At 47.5% G+C, this 24,127-nt stretch overlaps 1 protein-coding gene across 4 annotated transcripts in view; it reads left to right on the plus strand.

Annotated features, from left to right (window-relative positions):
• The window catches only part of LOC140399235 (transforming growth factor beta receptor type 3-like), a 172,473-nt gene that overhangs the window by 102,746 nt on the left and 45,600 nt on the right, over positions 1–24,127 (plus strand). For all 4 annotated transcript variants that reach the window (XM_072488640.1, XM_072488638.1, XM_072488642.1 and 1 more), the window contains 5 exons: positions 591–759; positions 3,031–3,202; positions 6,313–6,416; positions 8,966–9,097; positions 14,393–14,434. In XM_072488640.1, coding sequence (XP_072344741.1) covers positions 591–759; positions 3,031–3,202; positions 6,313–6,416; positions 8,966–9,097; positions 14,393–14,434 — 619 coding nt within the window. The remainder of the gene's footprint in view (positions 1–590; positions 760–3,030; positions 3,203–6,312; positions 6,417–8,965; positions 9,098–14,392; positions 14,435–24,127) is intronic.

Below are 24,127 nucleotides of genomic sequence, written 5' to 3' on the forward strand. Positions count from 1 at the left end.
TCAAATTTAGGACAGCACCATAGCACAGTGGTTAGCACAGTTGCTTCACAGCTCCAGTGTCCCAGGTTCGATTTCGGTTTGGGTCACTGTCTGTGCGGAGTCTGCACATTCTCCCCGTGTCTGTGTGGGTTTCCTCCGGGTTCTCCGGTTTCCTCCCACAGACCAAAGATGTGCAGGTTAGGTGGATTGGCCATGTTAATTTGCCCTTGGTGTCCAAAAAAGGTTAGTTGGGGTTGCTGGGTTACGGGGATAGGGTGGAGGTGTGGGTTTAAGTAGGGTGCTCTTTCCAAGGGTCAGTGTAGACTCGATAGGCCGAATGGCCTCCTTCTGCATTGTAAATTCTATGACAAATCAAAGCACTATGACCACATGTTTAGATTATTGGATTTTTTTTTCCCTCATTTTTATTCTGTCTCTCCTCTTTGGCTTTTAAATCTAGATTTCCATGAAAGGCTTCGTTTTTAAGTTACCAAACTATTATACTTGCCTATCTGGCCTAATTTTGTTAGTTTTTGTAGTTAATTTTCTATTGTGTGGTCAAACATTAAAATATTGTGACATATGTTTCTGCAATATTTTACTCTTGACAGCAATCTTTTTGGGGATCACAAAGTTAGGAGCTCAGAAAAGAAGAGCGTTAACATGGATGTTGAATTTACACATGGGAATAATTGTCATAGTGTCTTCCTGGTTATACAGAGCAATCAGCCTATTAACTTGAACATCGGTGGAGAAGTTCCTTCATTATTACATCTTAAGGTAACAAAACAATATCAGAATCATATATCCTCAAAATTGCTAGGGGATTTTCATAGTAACTTCATTGCAGTATTAATGTAAGACTACTTGTGACAATAAAGATTATTATTATTATTAATCATTTGGAACATTTATTCATAAGGAGGGCATTTTCAAATAAATGCTGCATTGTAGTCCCTCATGTAATATGATGCAGTTATATTTCGTATTCTTTAATATATTGTGCCGAGAATGGTATATGATGCGGAGATGCCGGCCTTGGACTGGGGTGGGCACAGTAAAAAGTCTTGCATACCAGGTTAAAGTCCAACAGGTTTGTTTGGAATTACTAGCTCTCGGAACATAGCTCCTTCACCGACTCACCTGATGATGTACTTGACCTTTAAGTACAAAATGTCAACCAGGACAAAGCATGGGGCGGAACCGGAATCCTCTACCCAGAACTCCCCTCTGGGCTCATGGGCTCATCCACCTTCACCCCCATCTGCAGCTCCAGCAAGTCCAAGACCCCAAAAATGGGCACCAGCGGGCAAGCTCAATCCCAAGAATCCATGACATATTGTAGAAGAAGGAGACCCAAAAGCATACAAGTTTCAGACATGACCAGAACATGTGTATGATTCGCTAGCCCCTGAGATCAACCTTCACACTGATCCTCCACTCCTGGAAAAAAAACACTCATCCTCGCCCTGGTTAGATGTGTCCTTTGCACCACCTTGAACTGAATCAAGCTGAGACTAGCACATGAGGAGGTGGAGTTGATCCTGTGCAGAGCCTCACTCCACCCCCACCCACCAAAAACTGGACCCAGCTCCCTCTCCCATTTCCCTTTTGCGCCATCCAACAGAGCTTGCTCCACCCACAATATCCGACCATAAATATTCAATATCTTCCCCTCCCTCAACTGAGCCCTATCCAAAGGAGAGGGTGAGGGTGCCAAGGGAAAGGAAGGAATCCACCTGTGCAAAAAAAGTAATGCACCTGAAAAAACCTAAATAAATTAGTCTTTGGGAGTTGGAATTTAACCAACAACTCTTCAAAACCCGCAAACTTCCCCTCTATAAACTTGTCCCCAAACCACTCCAATGCCTCCCACCCCCATGACCTGAACGACGAGTCCAAACCCACCAGTCCACAGATAATTTCTGCAGATTGAGGCTAATGTTGACATGGCACCCAATTTACAATGTTGCCTAAAGTGTCTCCAAATCATAACAAAAGCTGGACCTGGACAAGTGAAAAGTCAATATCCCTAAATTGGCTCCCCTCCCCAAGGAACTCACCGGAAAGTATTGCTTTTGTACATACCCCAATTTATGCCCCGAGAAAGAGCCAAAACTCCTAAATAGATTCATTATCTCCTCCACATTGGAGAGCAGATCCGTTATATATAACAGCAGATCATCTGCATACAGGGACACCCTACACTCCCTCCCTCCCCTCTTTATCCCCCTCCACCCTGTTGATGACCTCAGTGCTAACCAGAAGCTCAATTGCCAAGGCAAACCAGCGGGGACAATAGGCAACCCTGCTTCATACTCCTATTCAACTGGAAATATCCTGAGCTCAGGCCATTCATATGAACACTTGTGGTGGGAGCAAGAAGATGAATCCAAGAGATAAACTTAGGCCAAAACCTTCCAAGGATTTCGAACAGATACCCCCATTCATCACTGTCTATTTAAATAATCACTTCTGGCTACGGGACTTGAGGGGGCAAGATAATAAGTAGTTGGCGTATGTTGGCCGATAGATGCCAGATCTTGACAAAACCAATCTGTTCCTCCGAGATCGCTCCTGGGAGGCAGGGCTCCAGGCAATTTGCCAGAACGTTCACCAACAGCTTCGGGTCAGCATTCAGCAGCAAAATAGGATGATAGTTTAAACTCTCCCCACAGCACCATTTAACCTCCCTGGAGAATATATTGGTCCCAGTCCTCTTGGGGTGCAATCTATTCCACCTTGTAAAGGTCCGTCCTGCCCCAGAAATGGCCTCATTACCCCAGGGATCCAAAGCTGTTCCTCCACCATTTTTCTAGCCGCACATTAACTTGCTTTAACCTACTGTTCCTATACTCATTAGCACAGAACATTGGGAATGAGAAGCTCAGATTAATTTGAAAATATAAGTAATTTTGTTAAGTTATAGAATTAAGCTTTGTTTTTGCAAGAGTAAACCAACTTACTGCTTGACAAAATGAAAATTTAGCAATGACACTTAAATGTAAATGATAATTTTGATTTGAGTAACCATTTTGTATAATTTCTCAGCTGTCTCACGAAATCAATGCGACTTGGCCAGGATTGAATTCATCAGTTATATCTGATCTCCCAAAAGCCTCAAAAGAACTGGTGGAATGGGCCATTAAAAATGGATTTGCTGCTACATCTTTAACAGAGATTCCATTGGTTGCTGAGATCAAACTTAAATGTGATCTTCATGGTAAGAGGAACAGTAGGTGCAGAGAACCTTTGAAGTTGCTTTTTGCCTGCAAAGATATATATTTGATTATGTCAAGTAAATTAGGTGAGCCAGGAATGGTGCATTCATGGCATGGGAAAATTCCAAAAATGAAGTGCGGTAAATTTAGGAAGGGCATTGAAGCCTTGAATTGAATGCAAAGGCGATTTGCTGCATAGCACCTCTGGGGAGGTGAGACTTGTATTATGAGAAGAGACCAGAGAAGCTTGCATTGTTCATCTAGGAATGGAGAAGTTTAAGGGGAGATTTAACAGAGGTATTCGGGATCATGCATAGTATTGATAGAGCAAATAAAGCAAAAGTGTTTCTAGTGATGAGTGGTCAGTAAGCAAAGGTATTGTTTTGGGGCATGGCTTAATTCAAATTTGGATTGAAATATATATTTTGGCAGAAATTCCCGCTGAAAGTTTTTAAAAATAAATTTAGAGTATCCAATTATTTTTTGCCAATTAAGGGGCAGTTTAGCAAAGCCAATCCACCTACACTGCACATGTAGTTGTGGGGGTGAGACACACGCAGACATGGGGAGAATGTGCAAATTCCACACTGACAATGACCCAGGACTGGGATCGAACCCGAGATCTCGGCGTCGTGAGGCAGCAGTGCTAACCATTGCACCACCGTGCTGCCCCATATCCACGGAAAGTTAATTAGGTTTTGCCTCTCGACGTTTCCCATCCTGCCCGCTACATTTTCCACTGAGGGTGAGACAGAAATTCCCAAGCTTTGTGTCGACTTTAGTCTTTGCATTTTGGGTAAGGCGACAATGTGATGGTCAGTGACAGAAGAGGGTAGTGAGTGTAGACTGTTGGTCAATGGAGAATTAGGGTTACTGTTACTGGCATAATTCTTGAATTAGTGGTTCATAGACAATGGGGGTGTAAAGGGGCTGTGTGCATTGCAGCCTCCCTTCCTCTTCCCCCTCCTTCACCACAGTCTTGCTTGATAGGTGGTGGCAAGGAATATTCCCTCACAATGGTAATGTTGTGCAGCATACAGTGTTCCATGACCGTTCTTGAGACCTGCTCAGCCAAGTACCGTAAGACTCCTCGAGTGGCCCAAGCAATTGAATCATTGCTTCAGGTTGCCACTGGCTGTATCTGATTTCTTGTGACATCATGGCTCACAGAATGGCAATGTCTGCTCTTTGGTTTGCTTCAGTGGTTAATGTACAACTGACACCGAAGTTGCCACAGAATATGTGGTGTGATTTCTGCCAGCATATAACAACAACCTAAATTTATATAGTGCCTTAAAATGTCCCAAGGAGCTTCATATGAACATTATAAAACAAAATATGTCACTGAGCCGCATGGTCAAAGAAGAATGTCATAAGGAAGAAAGCAAGGGAGAGAGACAGAGGGCTTTCGGGAGGGTATTCAGAGCTCTCGGATAGGCAATTGAAGGGTGTGGTGACTATTGGTGGAGCAATTAAAATCTGTAATTCTCAAAAGCCAGAATTCGAGGAGCATGAATACCTCGGAGGGTTGAAAAAAAGAAAGACTTGCATTTATATTTTGTTTCAGGACAACCAGATGGCTCAAAGTGCTTTTCAGCCACTTAAGTACTTTATGAAGTGTAGTCACTTTTGTAATTTATGAAACACGACAGCCAATTTTGAAACAACAAATCTCCATAATGACCAGGTAGAATACTGGAGATCTGAAATATAAACAGAAAATGCTGGAGAGTAGGTTTGGCAACATCTGTGAAGAGAAACAGAGTTAACGTTTCAAGTCCAAGTGGGGCCCTTTTTCTGGAAAAGCGAGAGAACCAAGGTTGATCCAATAGATTACTTTACTTTAAAATGTTGCAAGAGTGTGATAAAGATGTAGAGAAGATGTTTCCACTGTGAAATAATCCAAAGCTAGAGTTTATATATGGTCACTAATCAAAAACAATAAGGAATTTGGGAGAAACTTCCCTGTTTAGCATGTTTAGCACAGGGCTAAATCGCTGGCTTTGAAAGCAGACCAAGGCAGGCCAGCAGCACGGTTCAATTCCCGTACCAGCCTCCCCGAACAGGCACTGGAATGTGGCGACTAGGGGTTTTTCACAGTAACTTCATTTGAAGCCTACTTGTGACATTAAGCAATTTCCATTTCTTTAGTATGAAGTAGTGATATGAATAACATGCATGTACCTATTTACATGATGGAGAAAGGAAAAAGTATATACTGATAGAATTAGATAGAGATTGGTGAGAGGTGACTTGTGAAACGTAAATACTGGCACAGAGAAACTGGGCTGAATGGTCTGAATGCTGTAAATTCTATGTAATTTTGCATAGTGACAAAATAGAATTTTTCAGTTAAAACAGTGACATGACCATGCCATTATAAGTGTTAGCATAAAACATTCATTCCAGTGCAAACCTAATGTTTATGTATGTTATGTATATCTAAAAAAAATAAAGTCAAAACTTTAAAATTAATTTTTAAAATATTTTATTTAGAACCGTTGTTGGCTTCAAATCTCTTGGGCGATGATCTCCATTTGAAATAGCATTTATTTTAATGCATCATTTGACACCTTTGCATAGTAGGAATCTAGTTGTCTTAACCTTTCAACTTGCTATTTTTCCTTTACCTAAAAATGAGAAATTAATTTTACATTTAACATGCATCCAAAAATTGTAAAATCTTCAATGAAAATATTGTTTTAAAAATATCTCAAATTTGTGATTGAAAGCAATAAAAAAATGTAAATTCAGCGCAGAGGAAAGAGTGACAATTTTGAGTTTAATATGGGTCACATGTAAAGTAATACTTATCCCAACAATGAATGACCGTTTTATGTTGTGAGATCTTAGTCTGGAACTAGTCTGGTTTGAGATGCTTCACATTAGTTTGACTTACCACCCTTCAGTTATCAAAGAACGAATGTTGGCATTCCACAAGAATAAATTTTATGCTCGCTATGTATTTTTACCAGTATATTATCCAACCAATTCATTTCAGATGGAAGTGGATAGCATGATGTTTAGCAGTTGTGGTAAGGGGTTGGAGAATATGGGATTTATTTTCTTTAGGAACAAAACGGTTGACTCTGAACTTACCTTTTTTACACAGCAAATGATGTCCACATGTCCGCATTGGAGTCTCCAGACAAATATGTTAACTCTGTTCACTGTGGAGAATCAGAGATGGAAATCATTGTTAGCAAATTTAGGAAGGTAACTATCAAATATACTACCTTGCAACAAGGAGGATTATGAGGTTTAAGCCCAAAATGTGTACCGTGTGAATGGGGCTTTGAGACGTATTCAAATTTTGCCAGCAAGCTGTAGGTGCCAAGCTTTTTTTTTTCTTTAATAAATAGAGTACCCAATTATTATTTTTTTTTTTCCAATTAAGGGACAATTTAGCGTGGCCAATCCACCTACCCTGAACATCTTTGGGTTTTGGTGGGGGGGGTGGGAAAACCCCACACAGACACTGGGAGAATGTGCAAACTCACATGGACAATGACCCAGGGCTGGGATCGAACCTGGGACCTTGGCGCCGCAAGGCAGCAATGCTAAACACTGTGCCACGTGCCGCCCGTGTAGGCGCTAAGCTTGTACCTGAGTGTAGCTTCCTGTTTGTGGGAGGATAGATTGAGGGCAGATAATTAGTTGACTCCAACACTGATCATGGGCAAAAAATCATGGGACTTTGCTTTCAAAGCCACCACAGTACAGTCCCTTTAGGGCCACTGGTTTGGCTGCACTTTGCCTGGTGCAAATGTGTGGAGCATGCTTATTCCTACATACTGCCATTTGTATCTGAATAATGCAAATTAAGTCTTATGAAAGTATAGGACCCTAAATTGCATAATTAAGCAGCCTTGGGCTTGAAGCAGGTGTGTAGAAAGCTCAGCAGACCTCTCTGAAAATGGCATCAGTTGATTGTATAAGATACAGATCATATTTCAACTGGAAAATGTTTGCATTTCTGGTCACTTAATCATGAAAACATATTGCCCTTGAGAGAATAAAGCAATGGACAGTGATATGATTTTGGGCATCCTGATCAAGGTAAATTAGTTTATTTTCTTTAAAAAAGTAAAGGCTTTGAAATGAGCTGCTATAAATGTCAAAATTGGAATATTCTTCAATACATACTCTTCACAGCACAGGATTGCAAAGCTATTAGTAACATGCCTCCTGAATGGAAGACATTCCATCCATTGGGCATGGGTTTCAGCGCACAGATACCACAAGGTAGATTTGAAGGCTCAATTCAATGAGATCTGACCTCACTTTCAATCAAGTTAGAAATATTAAGATCCTGAAACTATAGCAAAATTTGAGAGTAAAGTGCATATTTAATTTCACCCAAGTTGCTTTTGTTACCTTAGATATGGCCTTTCCTTGGTTACACAACTCTTAATATTAAATAAAACTAAAATACAGTGCTGAACCGTGGGAACAAAGATAGTAAAAGACCATAGGACATAGGAGCAGAAGTAGGCCATTCAGCTCACCACGTCTTCTCTGCCATTCAATGAGATCATGACTGATCTGAAATGATGATCCTCAACTCCACTTTCCCATCTTATTGTCATAACCCTTGATTCCTTTACTGATTAAAATATACCCATCTCAGCCTTTGACCCAGCCGCCAAAGCCCTCGGGGTAAAGAATTCTACAGATTCACTACTCCGAAACAGAAGGTGCATCGTCTCCTGCACTTTACCATGAGAAGTCATTGAGGATTGTGCCAGGTATCGTGGAGAGGGCTGTCCTTTTGGAATACTGAAAGGTTTGGGGGGGGGGGGGTTTGGGCGGTCTGGTGGTGCCAACATGCTAGAAATGGTGGAGATGATTTGTTTATTCTTGCAGCTGGTGGGGCGGAACATGAGATCAAGGGGGATGCTATTGTGGTGGAGTGGGGGGCGGTGAAGGGATGAAAGCAGAAATGCAAGAAATATAGTGGACACAGTTCAGCATAGTGATGGGTAATCGGCTATTGAGGAAAACCAGTGGATGAAATTGTATAACTCCAACATATTTGAAGGCAGGGAGGGGGGTACATAAAATAAAATGGGTGCCCTGCTGACGACTCTTGCCCACCCTGAATTGTCCCCCATGTTATGGTGGGTCGGAAAGGTGTTAGGCAGCCTGCCTACCCATAAGCCTCTTGAGGCCCCTAATTAGCCAATTAATGACCCCATATTTCTTCCGCTGCAATAATTGCAGCTGGGTAAGGCAAAATAAGTGAGCCAGCCTGTCAGATTTGCCATCTCCTACAAACAGCAGCAAGGATTTAGGGGGCATGCCAGGGAGAATCCTCCTTGGGGAGAATTCCCTGTGCCCACTCTGCGCTCTCCTCCCACTGGCTCCTGATCCCCCTCCAATCACCCAAGTTCACTATGCATATTCTCCTCTAGAATTCCTTGAATTCCAAGCATTGGCAAACACTGTGCTCTACCACTGCTGGGATGACTTAGTTGGCAGAGAATGAGATCGGACATCAGCTCTCGAAGCTCCTGTTCCTGAGGGGCTCTCACTTTGGTAAGGTGGCTCCAGTGTATAATCACTGCAGGACAGCCCATTTTAAAGTCGGTGAATTGCTGATGGATATTTCTACTGTGGAGGCAAAGAATATGCATTCATAAAATTCATCTTAATGTTTCTGACTCCTACCATATAGTTTCTGTTTATTTTATTGATCCTGGATTATCTATTAAAATCTGACTCAGTTTATTTTTCCCAATTTTCTGCTCTTTTTCTTTTCACAGAATTCCATTCAGCAAATCACGTTACTGGATAACAATTGCAAAGGAAGCAGCAATGAAACACACTTTCACCTAAAATACGTTCCTTACACAGAATGTAACACTAAAGAAATCGGAGATAACTACGTGAACAAGGTAGGAGTTATCCTTCCTGATTTTTAACAAAAATGTCCAAGAAAAGTTAATACTAGTATATTGATCTTATTGGAATAAATCATCCTTTAATAGATAGATAGTATCTATGGCATGCGATGCCTTATAATAGGGTGCAAAAACAAACCGCAAAAACAATCCAAAAGAATGAAGTTCAAGACCGTTCCATATTGTAATCTATCTATGAAGATATTTTGGTATCATGCCGAACTAAGAAAAAGCTAATGGAGACAGAACATTGATATTAGGATTGAGGAGAATTGATGGAGGGTCCCTGAGCTGGCACAGGGCAGGAATTAGAAGGATGGGGGACTTGTTTTTAAGATGGGACTTTTGCGAGCCTTGGGGTGCTGGAGGAAAAATTTGGGCTCCCCCCCCCCCCCCGGGAAATGCCTTCAGGTAAATGCAGGTAAGGGCGTTTGTAAGACGGCAGGTGAGGGAGTTCCCGCTGCTTCCAGCACTCGGGATCCAGGATAGGGTGCTCTCGGGGGTGTGGGTTGGAGAGGGCAGGGTCACGGCGATCTACCAGGAGATGCAGGAGGAGGAGGAGGCCTCGGTGGAGGAGTTAAAGGGTAAATGGGAGGAGATAGACGAGGGTACGTGGACGGATGCCCTGGGTAGGGTTAATTCTTCCTCCTCTTGCGCCAGGCTTAGCCTGATACAATTTAAGGTTCTTCACCGAGCGCATATGACAGGGGTGAGGCTGAGCAGGCTCTTTGGGGTGGAAGACAGGTGTGGGAGGTGCTCGGGGAGCCCAGCAAATCATACCCATATGTTCTGGGCGTGCCCGGCGCTGGATGAGTTCTGGAGGGGTATTGCGAGGACAGTGTCTAAAGGTGGTGAACACCCAGGTTAAGCCGAGCTGGGGGTTAGCACTATGTGGTATTATCAGGTATTGCGGTACCTAAGAGGCTGATGACCATTGGTTAAATCTAGGCGTTTACCATCGGCTGTTGATACGTAGCTCCGCCCTGACAGGCGGAGTATAAGAAACGGTGCCGTCCCAGCAGCCTTCACTTTCTGTACCGAAGCTGCTGGGGAACAAGTTCTAGTCGATTAAAGCCTTCAGTTATGAAATCACTTAGTCTTGAGTGTAATTGATCGTGCATCACACTGTTTGGCGTATCGGACGAGCCGGGAGTGCAGGAGGCGAAAGAGGCCGGTATTCTGGCCTTTGCGTCCCTGGTAGCCCGGCGGAGGATTCTGCTACAGTGGAAGGATGCGAGGCCCCCGACCGAGGAAGCCTGGATCAGCGACATGGCAGGGTCCATTAAATTGGAGAGGGTAAGATTTGCCTTGAGAAGGTCTGTGCAAGGGTTCTTCAGGCGGTGGCAACCGTTCCTAGACTTTTTAGCCGGGCGTTAGGAGGTGGTCAGCAGCAACCCGGGAGGAGGGGGGTGGTATACTTTGTGTTTTCTACTGTGTTTATTATTGCTTTATGGGGGGTTTGTATATTGGGGGAATTTGTGATGTAGTTGTAAGATGTTAATTTATGTGTTCTTTGTTTTTCTTTTTGCTGTAAGGGGGGGTTTGTTGAAAATATGTAAAAATTTGAATAAAAATATTTCACAAAAAATAAGATATTAGGATTGAGTTAACATATCTCTGCACATCGATGGAAAATCACAATTCGTATTAACATCTCTGGGCTGTGGGGAAAGGAAAATCTGCCAGGTTTTTCATTCCTGCTCACAATCCAGAAACCTTGCTGCAAAATGCTGATGAAGCAACCTTTGTCGAAGACGGGAACTGGTATGGCTTTGAACTGTTTTGCCCCCAGCTCCATGATCAAGAAGCCTGCTGTCAATCTGTTTAAATAATCAAATGAACACCTTAATGGAGGGTTGTTATAACTATTGAACAATACTATAGAATGGTGGTGCCTTCAGAAGAAAATTAATAGTGGGGGAAAAGAGAACTGCTAGATAGATTAAAGTACATAAATGGAATGTATGACCCAGCGAAGCTGGAAAAGAGGAAGGAACTACAGGTGAGCTTTGACCGACTATCTCTCAGGAAGGTGGTGTGCCAACTGAGATGAGCAAGGGGTGCAGTTTACGAACTTGGAGATAAGGTTAGCAGGCCAGCCGCGGAGGGAGGCAGCGGTAAGGGAAATTGTTCAGGAAGGGGATAGGGCAGGGAAGTTGGTGGTGGCTCTGGATCTGATTAACAAGGTTTTTGAGGAATTTTAATGAGGTTGTACAGGTCAGAGCCACCTGGGGGAGACCCGTGAGATGCAGGAATTTCTAGATGGGTTGGAGTATCAGAGGTTAGGGGAGGGTCACAGGGCTACATTAGAAGGAGTGATAGTGGAGCAGGTAATAAAGGATGCGATTGGGAGGATGCAGTCGGGGAAGGTGGCAGGGCCGGATGGGTTTCCGGTGGAATATTATAAATAAAATTCAAGGGGGGATGTTTGAAGAGACGATAGGGAAGGGGGTGTTGCCACAAACTATGTTGGTAAAAAAAGATAAGGATCCAATAGAATGTGGGTCCTATAGGCCCATATCATTTCTGAATGTGGATGCAAAAGTATTGGCAAAGGTACTGGCGGGTAGGCTGGAGGAGTGTCTCCCGACGGTGATAGGTGAAGATCAGACTGGGTTCATGAGAGGGAGGCAGCTCTTTTCAAACGTTAGAAGGGTATTGAACGTCGTTCTGGCACCGGCAGAGGGGAAGGAAACGGGAGGTGGTTGCGGCATTGGACGCTGAGAAGGCGTTTGACCAGGTAGAATGGGGGTACTTGATGGCAGTTCTGGAGTGGTTTGGGATTGGACCAAGATTTGTGAACTGGTTAAAGCTACTATATAAGGAGCTGAGGGTGCGTGTCCGCACAAACAACATCAGCTCGAGATACTTTTCTCTCCACCGTGAGACTAGGCAGGGATGTCCTATGTCCCCCCCTGCTGTTTGCACTCGCGATTGAGCCGTTGGCCATCGCATTAAAAGGTTCGGGGGTATGGAAAGGAATAGTGCGGGGATAGAGCATAGGGTGTCCTTGTATGCCAATGACTTGCTGTTATACGTGTCGGAACCGAGTGTGTTGATGGGGGGGAATATTGGTGCTGCTTTGAGTGTTTGGGTCTTTAATGGGGTACAAACTAAATCTCGAGTGAGTATTTTGTGGTGTCTCGGCTGGGGGCATGGGCAGGGGTGGGGGGTGCTGCCATTCCGTAAGGCAGGGCCTCACTTTAGGTACCTGGGGATGCAGGTTGCCCGGGTGTTTGGGGGGGGGGGGGGTGCGGGCTCCGCAGGTACAACATTTCTAGTTTGATGGGGAGAGTGAAAGCTGATCTGGCATAGTGGGATGGTCTCCCTCTGTCACTGGCGGGTCGGGTGCAGGCGGTTAAAATGAACGTGTTGCCGCGACTTCTGTTTATTTTCCAATGCCTGCTGATTTTCCTGCCAAAGACTTTTTTCAGAGAGATTGAGGGAAGGATTACTTTGTTCATATGGGGAGGGAACGTGGCCAGAGTTAGAAAGGTGTTGCTACAGAGGGGAAAGCAGGCAGGGGGTTTGGGTCTTCCGAACCTGATGTATTACTACTGGCCGTCGAATGTGGAGAAGGTGCGGATCTGGGTCAGCGGGGTTGATTCCCAGTGGGTCAGAATGGAGGGGAGTTTGTGCAGGGGGTCGGGATTGAAAGCACTAGCAACAGAGCCGCTCCTGATAGCCCCGGGGAAATACTCAGGGAGTCCGGTAATAATAGCTTCATTGAGAATTTGGAGGCAGTTTCGCCAACACTTCGGGTTGGGGGCAGGCTCAAGGGAAATGCAGTTTCGCCAACACTTCGGGTTGGGGGCAGGCTCAAGGGAAATGCCAATTCGGGGGTGATGTACCATCAATGACTACGAGACGAATGGTGAACTATTGAGGCTTTATTGTGCTAGTTGTTAAGCCTCCTGCAGCTGGAACCAAGAATGGGGGCAGCGCAGGAGAGCGTACACTTTTATACAGAGCCTGCTGAGTGGAGCCAGCAGGCTGGGATTTATTGTAATGACTGAAGTACAATGGCAGTACCGTAATACACGTAGTGTATGGTCAGTGGTGTTTACCACAGGGGGAACCACAGATTTGAGTCCGGGAGGTGGGATGAAATTTTCGGAAATGGAAGGAGAAGGGGATTTAGACACTGAAAGATTTGTTTCTTAGGGGTCGGTTTGCAGGATTGAAGGAGCTGTAAGCGAAGTAGGGGCTGGAGCAGGGGGAATTGTTTAGATACATGCAGGTTCGAGATTTTGCCAGAAAGGAGATACAGAGCTTCCCGGTGGAGCTGGCCTCCACATTGCTGGAGGAGGTGCTGACGACAGGGGGACTGGAGAAGGGGGTAGGGTCAGCGGTTTACGGAGGGATCAAAGCAAAGTGGGAGGAAGAGTTGGGAGAGGATATGGAGGAGGGGTTCTGGTGTGAGGTGCTCTGGAGAGTGAATGCCTCCACCTCGTGCGCGAGGTTGGGGCTGATACAGCTGAAGGTGGTACACAGAGCACACCACGAGGATGAGCCTATTCTTTGAAGGAGTAGAAGATGTGTGTGAATGTTGCCTGGGGGGCCCCGCTAATCACGTTCATATGTTTTGGTCCTGCCCAAAGCTAGAGGATTACTGGAAGGAGGTTTTTAGGGTAATTTCTAAAGCGGTGCACGCGAAACTGGACCCGGGCCCCCGGGAGGCCATATTTGGGGTGTCAGACCAGCCAGGGATGGAAACTGGTGCGGAGGCAGATGTTGTAGTCTTCGCCTCGTTGATCGCCCGAAGGCGGATCCTGATAGGTTGGAGAGCAACCTCTCCACCCTGTGCCCTGGCGTGGCGGGGGGACCTGTTGGAATTCTTGATTCTTGAGAAGGTTAAGTTTGAACTGAGGGGAAGGATGGAGGGGTTCTACAATTCATGGGCATTATTCATTATGCACTTTCAAGAACTGGATAACATTGAACATTAGTTGGGGCGTGTGGGTGGGAGGGTTGTGGGGAGAGGGGCTGTGTTAATGGCGACTATGGGTGATCCCTAATTCCTTTTTGTCATTTGTTTGTGTGAACATGCGGGCTAATGTTTGGGGTTTGATGGGAGGATGGGATCGTTGTTATTGATATGGGGATTGACATATTTGTTACTGATTATGGTTTATTGTTGGTGGGTGTAAATTTGGGAGAAAATGTGAAAAAGGCGGAGAATAAAAATATTTCTTTTTTTAAATAAATAAATAAATGGAATGGCTGCACCTAATGCTTGTGTGCAAATCAACTTCAATCAATTCTAACAAAATATTCCTTTCTATACAGCTAACGGTGAAGTTGTACGATGGAACTGAGATAATGCATGATGTAAGTAATCTTTTCAGTGTATATTGATGCAAATAGGGTTTGGTAGCACATATGAGTACCTGAATTTTAAGTGCGTCAATCAAAAGATCCATTGCAGAGTACAAGCATGATACGCATACTATAATTCATAGATGATAAAATGGATCAAATGCCAGTTTAATTAATAATGATCATGAAACCCAACTGGTGAAATCTGCCATCCTTGTCCAATCTGGTCTACATGTGACTCCAAACCCATAGATGACTCTTGATTGCCCTCCGTTATGACCACAGCAGATGTTATTTGCTGAGCAAGCCAAAACTCAGAGGAAAAATAGTCTTACTGATCGTAACCTTTTTTTTTGTACTTTTAAAAACTGAGAAAAATAGCTACTAATCTCAGGAGCATAGAATTCCTGCAACACTTTTGGATTTAAAAAAATTGAAATTTGAACAAGTCCAAAGATGTGCAGGTTAGGTGGATTGGCCATGGTAAATTGCCCTTCGTGTCCAAAGGGGTTGGGTGGGATTGCTGGGTTATGGGTATTAGGCGGAGGTGTGGGCTTAAGTGGGGTGCTCTTTCCAAGGACCGGTGCAGACTCGATGGGTCGAATGGCCTCCTTCTGCACTGTAAATTCTATGTCTAAGTAGAAAAGTTAACCTAAGCATGCAAGGTTAAAGTTGCACAGTTAAGGAGGACTTCCGGTGACGGCGGGCAGGAGGCAGCCGCGCGTTGGAGGGCTCCCGTTCGGGAACGGCATTGACTGGGAGTAACGCCCGGTCCTAGGGCCAGCGATGGCAGTAAAGGTCGGGAGACAGCGCACAGAGCTCAGATGTCAAAAAACCAAAAAAACGGCCGGGAAAAAAGCGGTTGAAAGTCCGTTGGGGAGTGGAAAGGTCACCGCGGGGTCAACAAAGAAAATGGAGGCTGGGGCACCAGGGGAGGCCGCAGTGCTTACGGCTGAAGAGATAACTAAGGTGATGGCTGCGGAATTCCAAAAGCAGTTGCGAAATTTCGTCTCCATTGCGAAATGCATGGAGACGGTGAGGAAGGAGATGAGGGAGGTTTTGAGTGCGCTGGTGGAGGAGGCGGTTTCCCCTGTGATGGTGGTGGCGAGCGCAGTGGCGGAGGTGCGAGAGCAAGGGAAGGCGCTGAAGGAAGTGGAGGAGACGTTATTGCAGCACGGTGATCAACTTGCCTCGATGGGGAAGGAGATGCGGAAGGTGATGGACACTAACAAGGATCTGCGAGGAAAAATGGAAGATCTGGAAAAAAGATCCAGGCGACAGAATTTGAGGATCGTGGGGCTGCCCGAAGGAGTTGAAGGTCCGAAGCCGACTGAGTATTTTGCCACAATGCTGGCAAAACTATTGGGGGAGGGGGAGGATCCCTCCCGATATGAACGGGATCAGGCTCATCGGTTGTGGAGGCCTGTACCAAAGGCGAGTGAGCCGCCAAGGGCAGTGACTCTGTGCTTCCGTAGGTACAGTGTGAAGGAGAAGGTCCTGAGCTGGGCCAAGCAGAAACGGGTGGTGCAGTGGGCTGGAGCTGGTATACGTGTATACCAGGACTTTACGGTGGAGCTGGCGAGGAGGCGGGCTGCCTTCAACCGGGTGAAGAGGGCACTGTACATTAGCAAGGTGCAGTGCGGCATTGTATATCCAGCGAAGCTGAGGGTGACTTATAAGCTCAGGGACTTTTATTTTGGAACGGCGGAAGCAGCGGAGGAGTTTGCGAAGGCAGGACTGTGGCAGAACTGACAAATTGAGGAATGGTCATGTGCCGATGTAACCTCATGACTGTATTTTCTTCTTTTTTTGTAACTCTGCGTGCGGGTGTAGAGGCTAAAGGAGCCAATGTTGTATATATTTGGACAAGGGAAATTCACTCGAAATGAGGGCTCTTTGGGGTGTAGGTGGATATGCGGGGTTTGTGTGCTAAAAGGGGATCTTTGGGCTTTCCTAGGGCGGGGGAAAGGGACCCAGGTGGGGGCCTCCACGCTGGCCGGTTTAAGCCGGCCAGTGAATGGGAGTGAGGTGGGGGGGGAGGGGCTGCGGCCATCGGAGCCTGGCAGAACAGGGTCCGAGTGGTCTAGCCGGGGTGGAAAGTTGGGGGGAGGGAACAGAGGTTGGGAGGAGGAGTTTTACAAGAGGCAGTGGACGGGAGGAGCTGGAGACTTGGGGGGGAGGGGGGTACAACTCTGGGGTATCATGTACGGTACTCTCTCAGAGGCTGGATGGCGTTGGTTGGGGGGGGGTTGGGGAGCTGTGTAGATTAAGGGTGACTACGGGTAATCCCTGATTCCTTTTTGTCATTTGTTTATGTAAACATGCGGGTTGAGGTTTGAGGGTTGGTGGGCGGATGGGATTGTTGTTATTATGGGGACTGACATATCTTGCTGATTATTGTTTATTGTTGATGGGTGTAAATGTGGGAGAAAATGTGAAAGAGGAGAATTTAAAAAAAAAAAAAAAAAAATTTTTTTTTAAGTTGCACAGTTTAAAAATTTGGGAGTTTAAAAAAAAAGTCCCCAAATGAACCCACTTGGTCCGAACACACAAGTAAACACCTTGACACCACCCCTTATTGATTTTTAACTCTTTAAAAATCTAAACTGCTGTCACTGTAGTAAAGCTATACCACAATTTATCTAACTCACTACCACTCTGCTGTGGAAATCCAAGAAAACTCAGAAACAAGACTGCTTTCTGATACCAAAGACCTTTTGTTTTCTGTATGGCTGTTTCACATTTTACATCTCCTCTTAGCACAGGTGTTCCCAGGATGTCTTCCCCACAATGCTAACACAAGTCAGCTCAACATCTTTTCTTAAATATCCTTTTTTCCTTTCATCTTCAATTCCATTGTCCTCAGCACCGATTTGAACTGAACTTTTCCAAAATATAAATATCTTTCATGTTTTCTTGTGCCTCTACGTATTGGTCAAATAAAATTTAATAACCTTCCCTTGTTTACTTTTGTGAGTTGTAGAAGTTCTTTACTCCACTTTGAAATTTAACAACTGAGAAACCAAGTTCCTAAATCCACTTGAGCATTGTCTCTTATTACAAATATATACATTTAGCATCTTTACCCCTTTCATATCTCAATTATACCAGACAGGTCTCTATTAACCTCCCTCCAGATTAAATAAATAATTTATACATGCACAGCCTTCTTTGAAGAATAACACAATATTCTGCAAAAATATTTTCATAAATATCCACCTCGCACCCCTGAAAGACTAACAAACCACTCGGTTGTTTTAAAAAAAATGTAATTTATGGCATGTGGGCGTTGCTGGCTAGGTCAGCATTTATTGCTCATCACGAATTGTCCTTGAGAATGTGGTGGTGAGTTGCCTCCTTGAACCCCTGCAGTCCTTGTGGTATAGGTACACCTGTAGCGTTGTTAGGGAGAGAATACGAGGATTTTAACTCCGAAACACTGAAGGAACGACAATATATTTCCAAGTCAGGACAGTGAGTAACTTGGAGGAGAACTTGCAAGTGCTGCTGTTCCCAGAACAACTACAGAATAAAGCACTGACTACCTCCACCACATAGATTGCAGTGGTTCAAGCAGGTGGTTGACTATCACTTTCTCAAGAGCAATTACAGATGGGCTTGTTGATTTTGTTGTCCCTTCTAGTAACACTCAATCTCAAGATCAAACAAATTAGAAATGATTGTGGTCTACCTGTAATACAATCAACAGTAAAATAATGACCAACTAGATCATAATAATAATAATAACCTTTTATTGTCACAAGTATGAAGTTACTGTGAAAAGCCCCAGTCACATTCCGGCACCTGTTCGGGAATTGAACCTGCGCTGCTGGCTTTGTTCTGCATCACAAACCAGCTGTCTAACCTGCTGTGGTAGTCTGTGTAGAGGTATTACGGTACCTGGTAATGTTGGAACACCATTGGTAGATATTGTATGTTTCCTATTGGTCAAGCTGTATGGTAGCTCCGCCCTGCAAGACGGGGTATAAGAGCCCGTGCCACCCCAGCAGCCTTCATTCTGTACCTGAGCTGCTGGGGGAAACATCTAGCTTATTAAAGCCTTCAGTTGGACTACAACCTCGCTTTCGTGGTCATTGATCGTGCATCAATTTAATAAGCTAGATTTAAAAGGATGGAGCTCCGAATCAAGCCAGAGTGTCTACAACTCAGCCCCCATGTGGTGAACTCAGCGGCAATCTTCAAGCACTGGCTGGCGTGTTTTAAAGGATATCTCGGATCGGCCGAAAACACACCCACGGGAGAACAGAAAATTCAAGTCCTGCACTCGAGGGTGAGCCCGGAGATTTCAACCCTCATGGAGGACGCGGAAGACTTCGATGCAGCAATAGAGCTGCTAAAAGGACATTCTATTCACCCGGTAAACCACGTCTACGCCCGACATCTGCCAGCAATAAGGCGACAAATCCCTGGGGAATCGCTGGAAGAATTCTACCGTGCACTCCTGGTGTTGGGGAGAAACTGCAGCTGCCCGCAAGTTTCGGCGAGCGACCACACACAACTCTTGATCTGGGACGCTTTCGTGGCAGGAATGCTGTCCTCCCAAATCCGCCAGCGATTGCTGGAAAAAGACACCCTAGGCCTCAAGGAGGCACGGATGTGGCCTCCAGAAACGCCCGCGCTTACGTTCCCGACCGCGCGGCAGCCCCCTGGACAGCGTGGAACACCTCCGCAGCCGACCCCGAGACATCTCCCATCCACCCACAAGCTTGTGCTGCAAGGCGGCCTGGCAAGGGGGGGGCCCCGATGCTACTTTTGCGGGCAGGCCAAGCACCCCTGGCAGCACTGCCAGGCCCGCGCATCCACCTGCAAGGGATGCGGTAAAAAGGGCCGCTTCGTGGTGGTATGCTAGGCCCGTGCGGTCGCCGTGGTCTCCGGCGGCGAAGGATGACCCCCACCACAAACCTATCCACGGTCCCCGTGCGGCCAGCGGGCGCCGCCATCTTGTCCCGCGGACGCCACGATCGATGGATGGGCGCCGCCATTTTGTGCACCCCCAGCCATGTGCGTCCAATGGGAGCAGCCATCTTAGATGGACTCCCAGGACCCCAGCTCGGCTGACCGTGCACCACCCGAAGAGAACACTCGACTGCTGAGATTAGCCTCGGTGACCCTGGAAAAGTCCCGGCCTCGAACACTCTCAGCAGCTGGACGCGTATCCTCTCCCCTGCATATCCGACCTGGTAAACAGGATCGCGTATTACAAGGTCTTCTCCACGCTGGATCTTCAGTCCACCTACCACCAGCTCCCCATCCGCACTAGTGACCGCAAATACACTGCCTTCGAGGCAGATGGGCGGCTCTATCACTTCTTAAGGGTTCCCAACGTGATCTCGGTCTTCCAGCGCGAGATGGACCGAATGGTTGACCGGTACGGTTTACGGGCAACATTCACGTATCTCGATAATGTCACCATCTGCGGCCACGACCAGCAGGACCACGACACCAACCTCCAGAAATTCCTCCAGACCGCAAAGATCCTTAACCTTACATATAACAAGGATAAATGCGTGTTTAGCACCGACCGTCTAGCCATCCTCGGCTACGTAGTGCGAAATGAATTTATAGGCCCCGACCCTGAACGCATGCGCCCCCTTATGGAGTTCCCCTCCCTCACTGCTCCAAGGCCCTGAAGCGCTGCCTAGGGTTTTTACTATGTCCAGTGGGTCCCCAACTACGCAGACAAAGCCCGACCCCTAATCCAGTCCACAACCTTCCCCCTGTCGACGGAGGCCTGCCAGGCCTTCAGCCGCATCAAAGCAGACATTGCAAAGGCCACGATGAACGCCATCGAGAGCGACGCGTCTGACATAACTCTGGCGGCCACCCTCAACCAAGCGGGCAGACCCATGGCCTTCTTCTCACATACCCTCCATGCTTCTGAAATCCGCCTCTCCTCAGTCGAAAAGGAGGCCCAGGCCATAGTAGAAGCTGTGCGACATTGGATGCATTCGCTGGCCGGCAGAAGATTCACTCTCCTCATTGACCAACGGTCAGTTGCTTTCATGTTCGATAATGCACAGCGGGGCAAGATTTAAAAAAAACAATAAGATCTTGCGGTGGAGGATCGAACTTTCCACCGACAACTACGAGATCTTGTATTGTCCCGGGAAGCTAAATGAGCCTCCCGATGCCCTGTCCCGCGGCACATGTGCCAACGCACAAGTGGACCGCCTCCGAGCCCTCCACGGGGACCTCTGCCACCTGGGGGTCACTCGCTTTTTCCATTTCGTCAAGACCCGCAACCTGCCCTACTCCATCGAGGAGGTCAGGACAGCCACCAGGGACTGCCAAATCTGCGCGGAGTGCAAACCGCACTTCTCCGGCCAGAGAAAGCGCACCTGATAAAGGCTTTCCGTCCCTTTGAACGCCTCAGCATGGACTTCAAAGGCCCCCTCCCCTCCACCGACCGCAACACTTATGAGATACTCTCAATTACGACTCGGGAAAGGAGTTTGATAATACAAAGGCTTTAATTACCAGAGAACCAGACAGCTGCCGAGAAGTGTGCTCACTGCAGGCTGCCTATCGAACGTAACCTTATATACAGCTTCCTGGGGGCTGAGCCGGAGGCGGAGTCACGAGGGTTCCAAACCCGGTCTTAAAGGGTCCTACGCGTTAAAGGTACATGTGTATACAGATATCATTCATCACATTCACCCCCTGTTTAAAAGAAATGCATAGTCCGTCAGGGGTGAAGTGGAATTAGAAGTTCAGTCTTTTGGGTGGTCTGATTGCTCGTGTCGACCTTCTCGGCTCCGGCGGTGGTGCGGCGGATACGGTCGTCCTCGGTGGTGGCATATCCGGGAGCACGGTTGTCTGAACCTTTGCCCGCGTTGGAGCAGGGGGAGTATCCGGGGTGACTAGGGTGATTGGTGCCGGCTGGGGGGAGGGGGGCCCTATGGGGGGTGCGCTGTCAGTCGACTGCCGGTGCGGGGAGGGGAGCGTCGGTGGAAGGGGGGGGTGTCGGTGGGCGAGCCAGCGGTTGCCAGGTCTCGCAGGGAAACTGTGTCCTGCCTGCCGTCGGGGTGCTCGACGTAGGCGTATTGAGGGTTTGCGTGTAGTAGTTGGACCCTCTCAACCAGTGGATCTGTCTTATGGCTCCTCACGTGCCTCCGGAGTAGAACTGGTCCCAGAGTCGTCAGCCAACGTGGAAGTGAGACCCCCGAGGTGGACTTCCTGGGGTAGACAAACGAACGGTTGTGAGGGGTCTCGTTCATGGCCGTACAGAAGGGCGACCTAATGGAGCGTAGGGCATCGGGTAGGACCTCCTGCCAGCGGGCGATTGGGAGATTTCTTGACCGTAGGGCTTGAAGAATGGCCTTCCAAACTGTCGCGTTCTCCCTCTCCACCTGCCCGTTTCCCCGCACGTTATAGCTGGTCATTCTGCTCGAGGCGATGCCTTTGTTGAGCAGATATCGACGCAGCTCATCGCTCATCAACGATGTACCCCGATCGCTGTGGATATAAGCTGGGAAACCAAACAGCGTGAAGATGCTGTGCAGTGCCTTGATTACGGAGGCCAAGGTCATATCGGGGCAGGGGACAGCGAAGGGGAAGCGGGAGAATTCATCGATGACAGTGAGGAAATAACTTGCGGTTGGTGGACGGGAGGGGCCCTTTGAAGTCCACGCCTAGTCGCTCAAAGGGCCCAGAGGCCTTTATCAGGCGAGCCTTGTCTGGTCGATAGAAGTGTGGTTTGCACTCCTCACAGATCTGGCAAGCCTTGGTCATGGCCTTGACCTCCTCGGTGGAGTAAGGTAGGTTGCGGGACTTGATGAAATGGGCAAGCCGGGTGACCCCTGGTTGGCAGAGGTCATCGTGGATGGCCCTCAGGCGGTCTTTTTGCACGTTGGCGCACGTGCCGCAGGACAGGGCACCTGGGGACTCGTTGAGCTTCCCCTGACGATATGTAATATTGTAGGTGGAGAGTTCGATCCTCCACTTCAGAATTTTATCATTCTTTATTTTACCCCGTTGTGCGTTATCGAACATAAAGGCAACCGACCATTGGTCGGTGACGAGGGCGAACCTCCTATCGGCTAGGTAGTGCCTGCAGTGCCGCACGGCCTCCACTATGGCTTGTGCCTCCTTCTCGACTGCAGAGTGTTGAATTTCCGAGGTGGTGAGGGTTCGGGAGAAGAATGCTATTGGTCTGCCCGCCTGGTTGAGGGTAGCAGCCAGGGCGACGTCTGATGCGTCGCTTTCTACCTGGAAGGGAATGGTTTCGTCCACCGCGTGCATGGCGGCCTTGAGGATATTGGCCTTGATACGACTGAAGGCCGACTGAGCCTCCGCCGTCAGGGGAAAAACCGTGGTCTTAATGAGTGGACGGGCTTTGTCCGCATATCTGGGGACCCACTGGGCATAATAGGAAAAGAGCCACAGGCACCGTTTGAGTGCCTTGAGGCTTTGGGGGAGGGGAAGTTCCTTAAGGGGGCACATGCGGTCGGGGTCTGGCCATAGGGACCTATTTTCCACGACGTAGCCGAGGATGGCTAGCCGGGTTGTGTGGAACACTAATTTCTCTTTATTGTATGTCAGATTGGGGGCCCGGGCGGTCTGGAGGAACTTCCTCAGGTTTTTGTCATGGTCCTACTGGTCATGGCCGCAGATGGTGACGTTGTCCAAGTACGGGTATGTAGCCCGTAAGCCGTACTGGTCCACCATTTGATCCATTGCCCTTTGGAAAATGGAGACTCCATGTGTGACACCGAAAGGGACCCTGAGGAAGTGGATGAGCCGACCGGCTGCTTCGAAGGCCGTATAGGGGCGGTCCTCTGGGCAGATAGGGAGTTGATGATAGGCAGATTTTAGGTCGACCGTGGAGAATACTCGATAGTGGGCGATTTGGTTCACCATTTCTGCCAGGCGGGCAAGTGGGTACGCATCGAGTTGCGTAAAGCAGTTTATGGTCTGGCTATAGTCCACCACCATACGTTGTTTTTCTCCGGAGCGGACTACCAGTACTTGTGCCCTCCAAGGGCTGTTGCTAGCCTCTATGACCCCTTTTAGTAGCCGCTGAACCTCTGACTTGATGAAAGTCATGCCTTGGGCACTGTACCGCCAACTCCTGGTGGCAACGGGCTTACAGTCGGGGGTGAGGTTCGCGAAGAGGGAGGGTGGTGCAACTTTGAGTGTCGCCAGGCTACATACCGTGAGCGGAGGCAGGGGTCCGCCGAACTTCAGGGTCAGGCTTTGGTGGCTGCACTGAAAGTCCAGACCGAGCAGCAGGGGGGTGCAGAGGTGAAGGAGGACATAAAGTTTAAAACGGGCGTATTTGGCGCCTTGGATAGCGAGGTTCGCGACACAATACCTTGTGATTTGGACCAAATGATACCCCAGATGCGAGGCAGATAGTTTGGGAGGCGGGATAGGTGTGCAGGGAGCAGCATCTTACCGTGTCTGGGTGGATAAAACTCTCCGTGCTCCCTGAGTCAAAAAGGCAGGGGGTGTCGCGGCCGTTGATGTGAACCTGCATCATTGAGTTTCGCAGGTGCTTCAGTCGAGTGTGATCGCTCCTAGTTGCGGGCAGTCATAGTCCTCGGTTGAATCGGACTCGCAAAATGGCCGCAGCCGTCGGTCGCACGCTATGAGTTTTGAAGATGGCCGCCGCCAAGATGGCCACCCACATGACTCGCACGAGGCCGATGACGTGTCGGAAGTAGGCGTGACCGGCCGCCACGC

Source organism: Scyliorhinus torazame, chromosome 22 (assembly GCF_047496885.1).
Source record: "Scyliorhinus torazame isolate Kashiwa2021f chromosome 22, sScyTor2.1, whole genome shotgun sequence".
NCBI classification, from domain to species: Eukaryota; Metazoa; Chordata; class Chondrichthyes; order Carcharhiniformes; family Scyliorhinidae; genus Scyliorhinus; species Scyliorhinus torazame.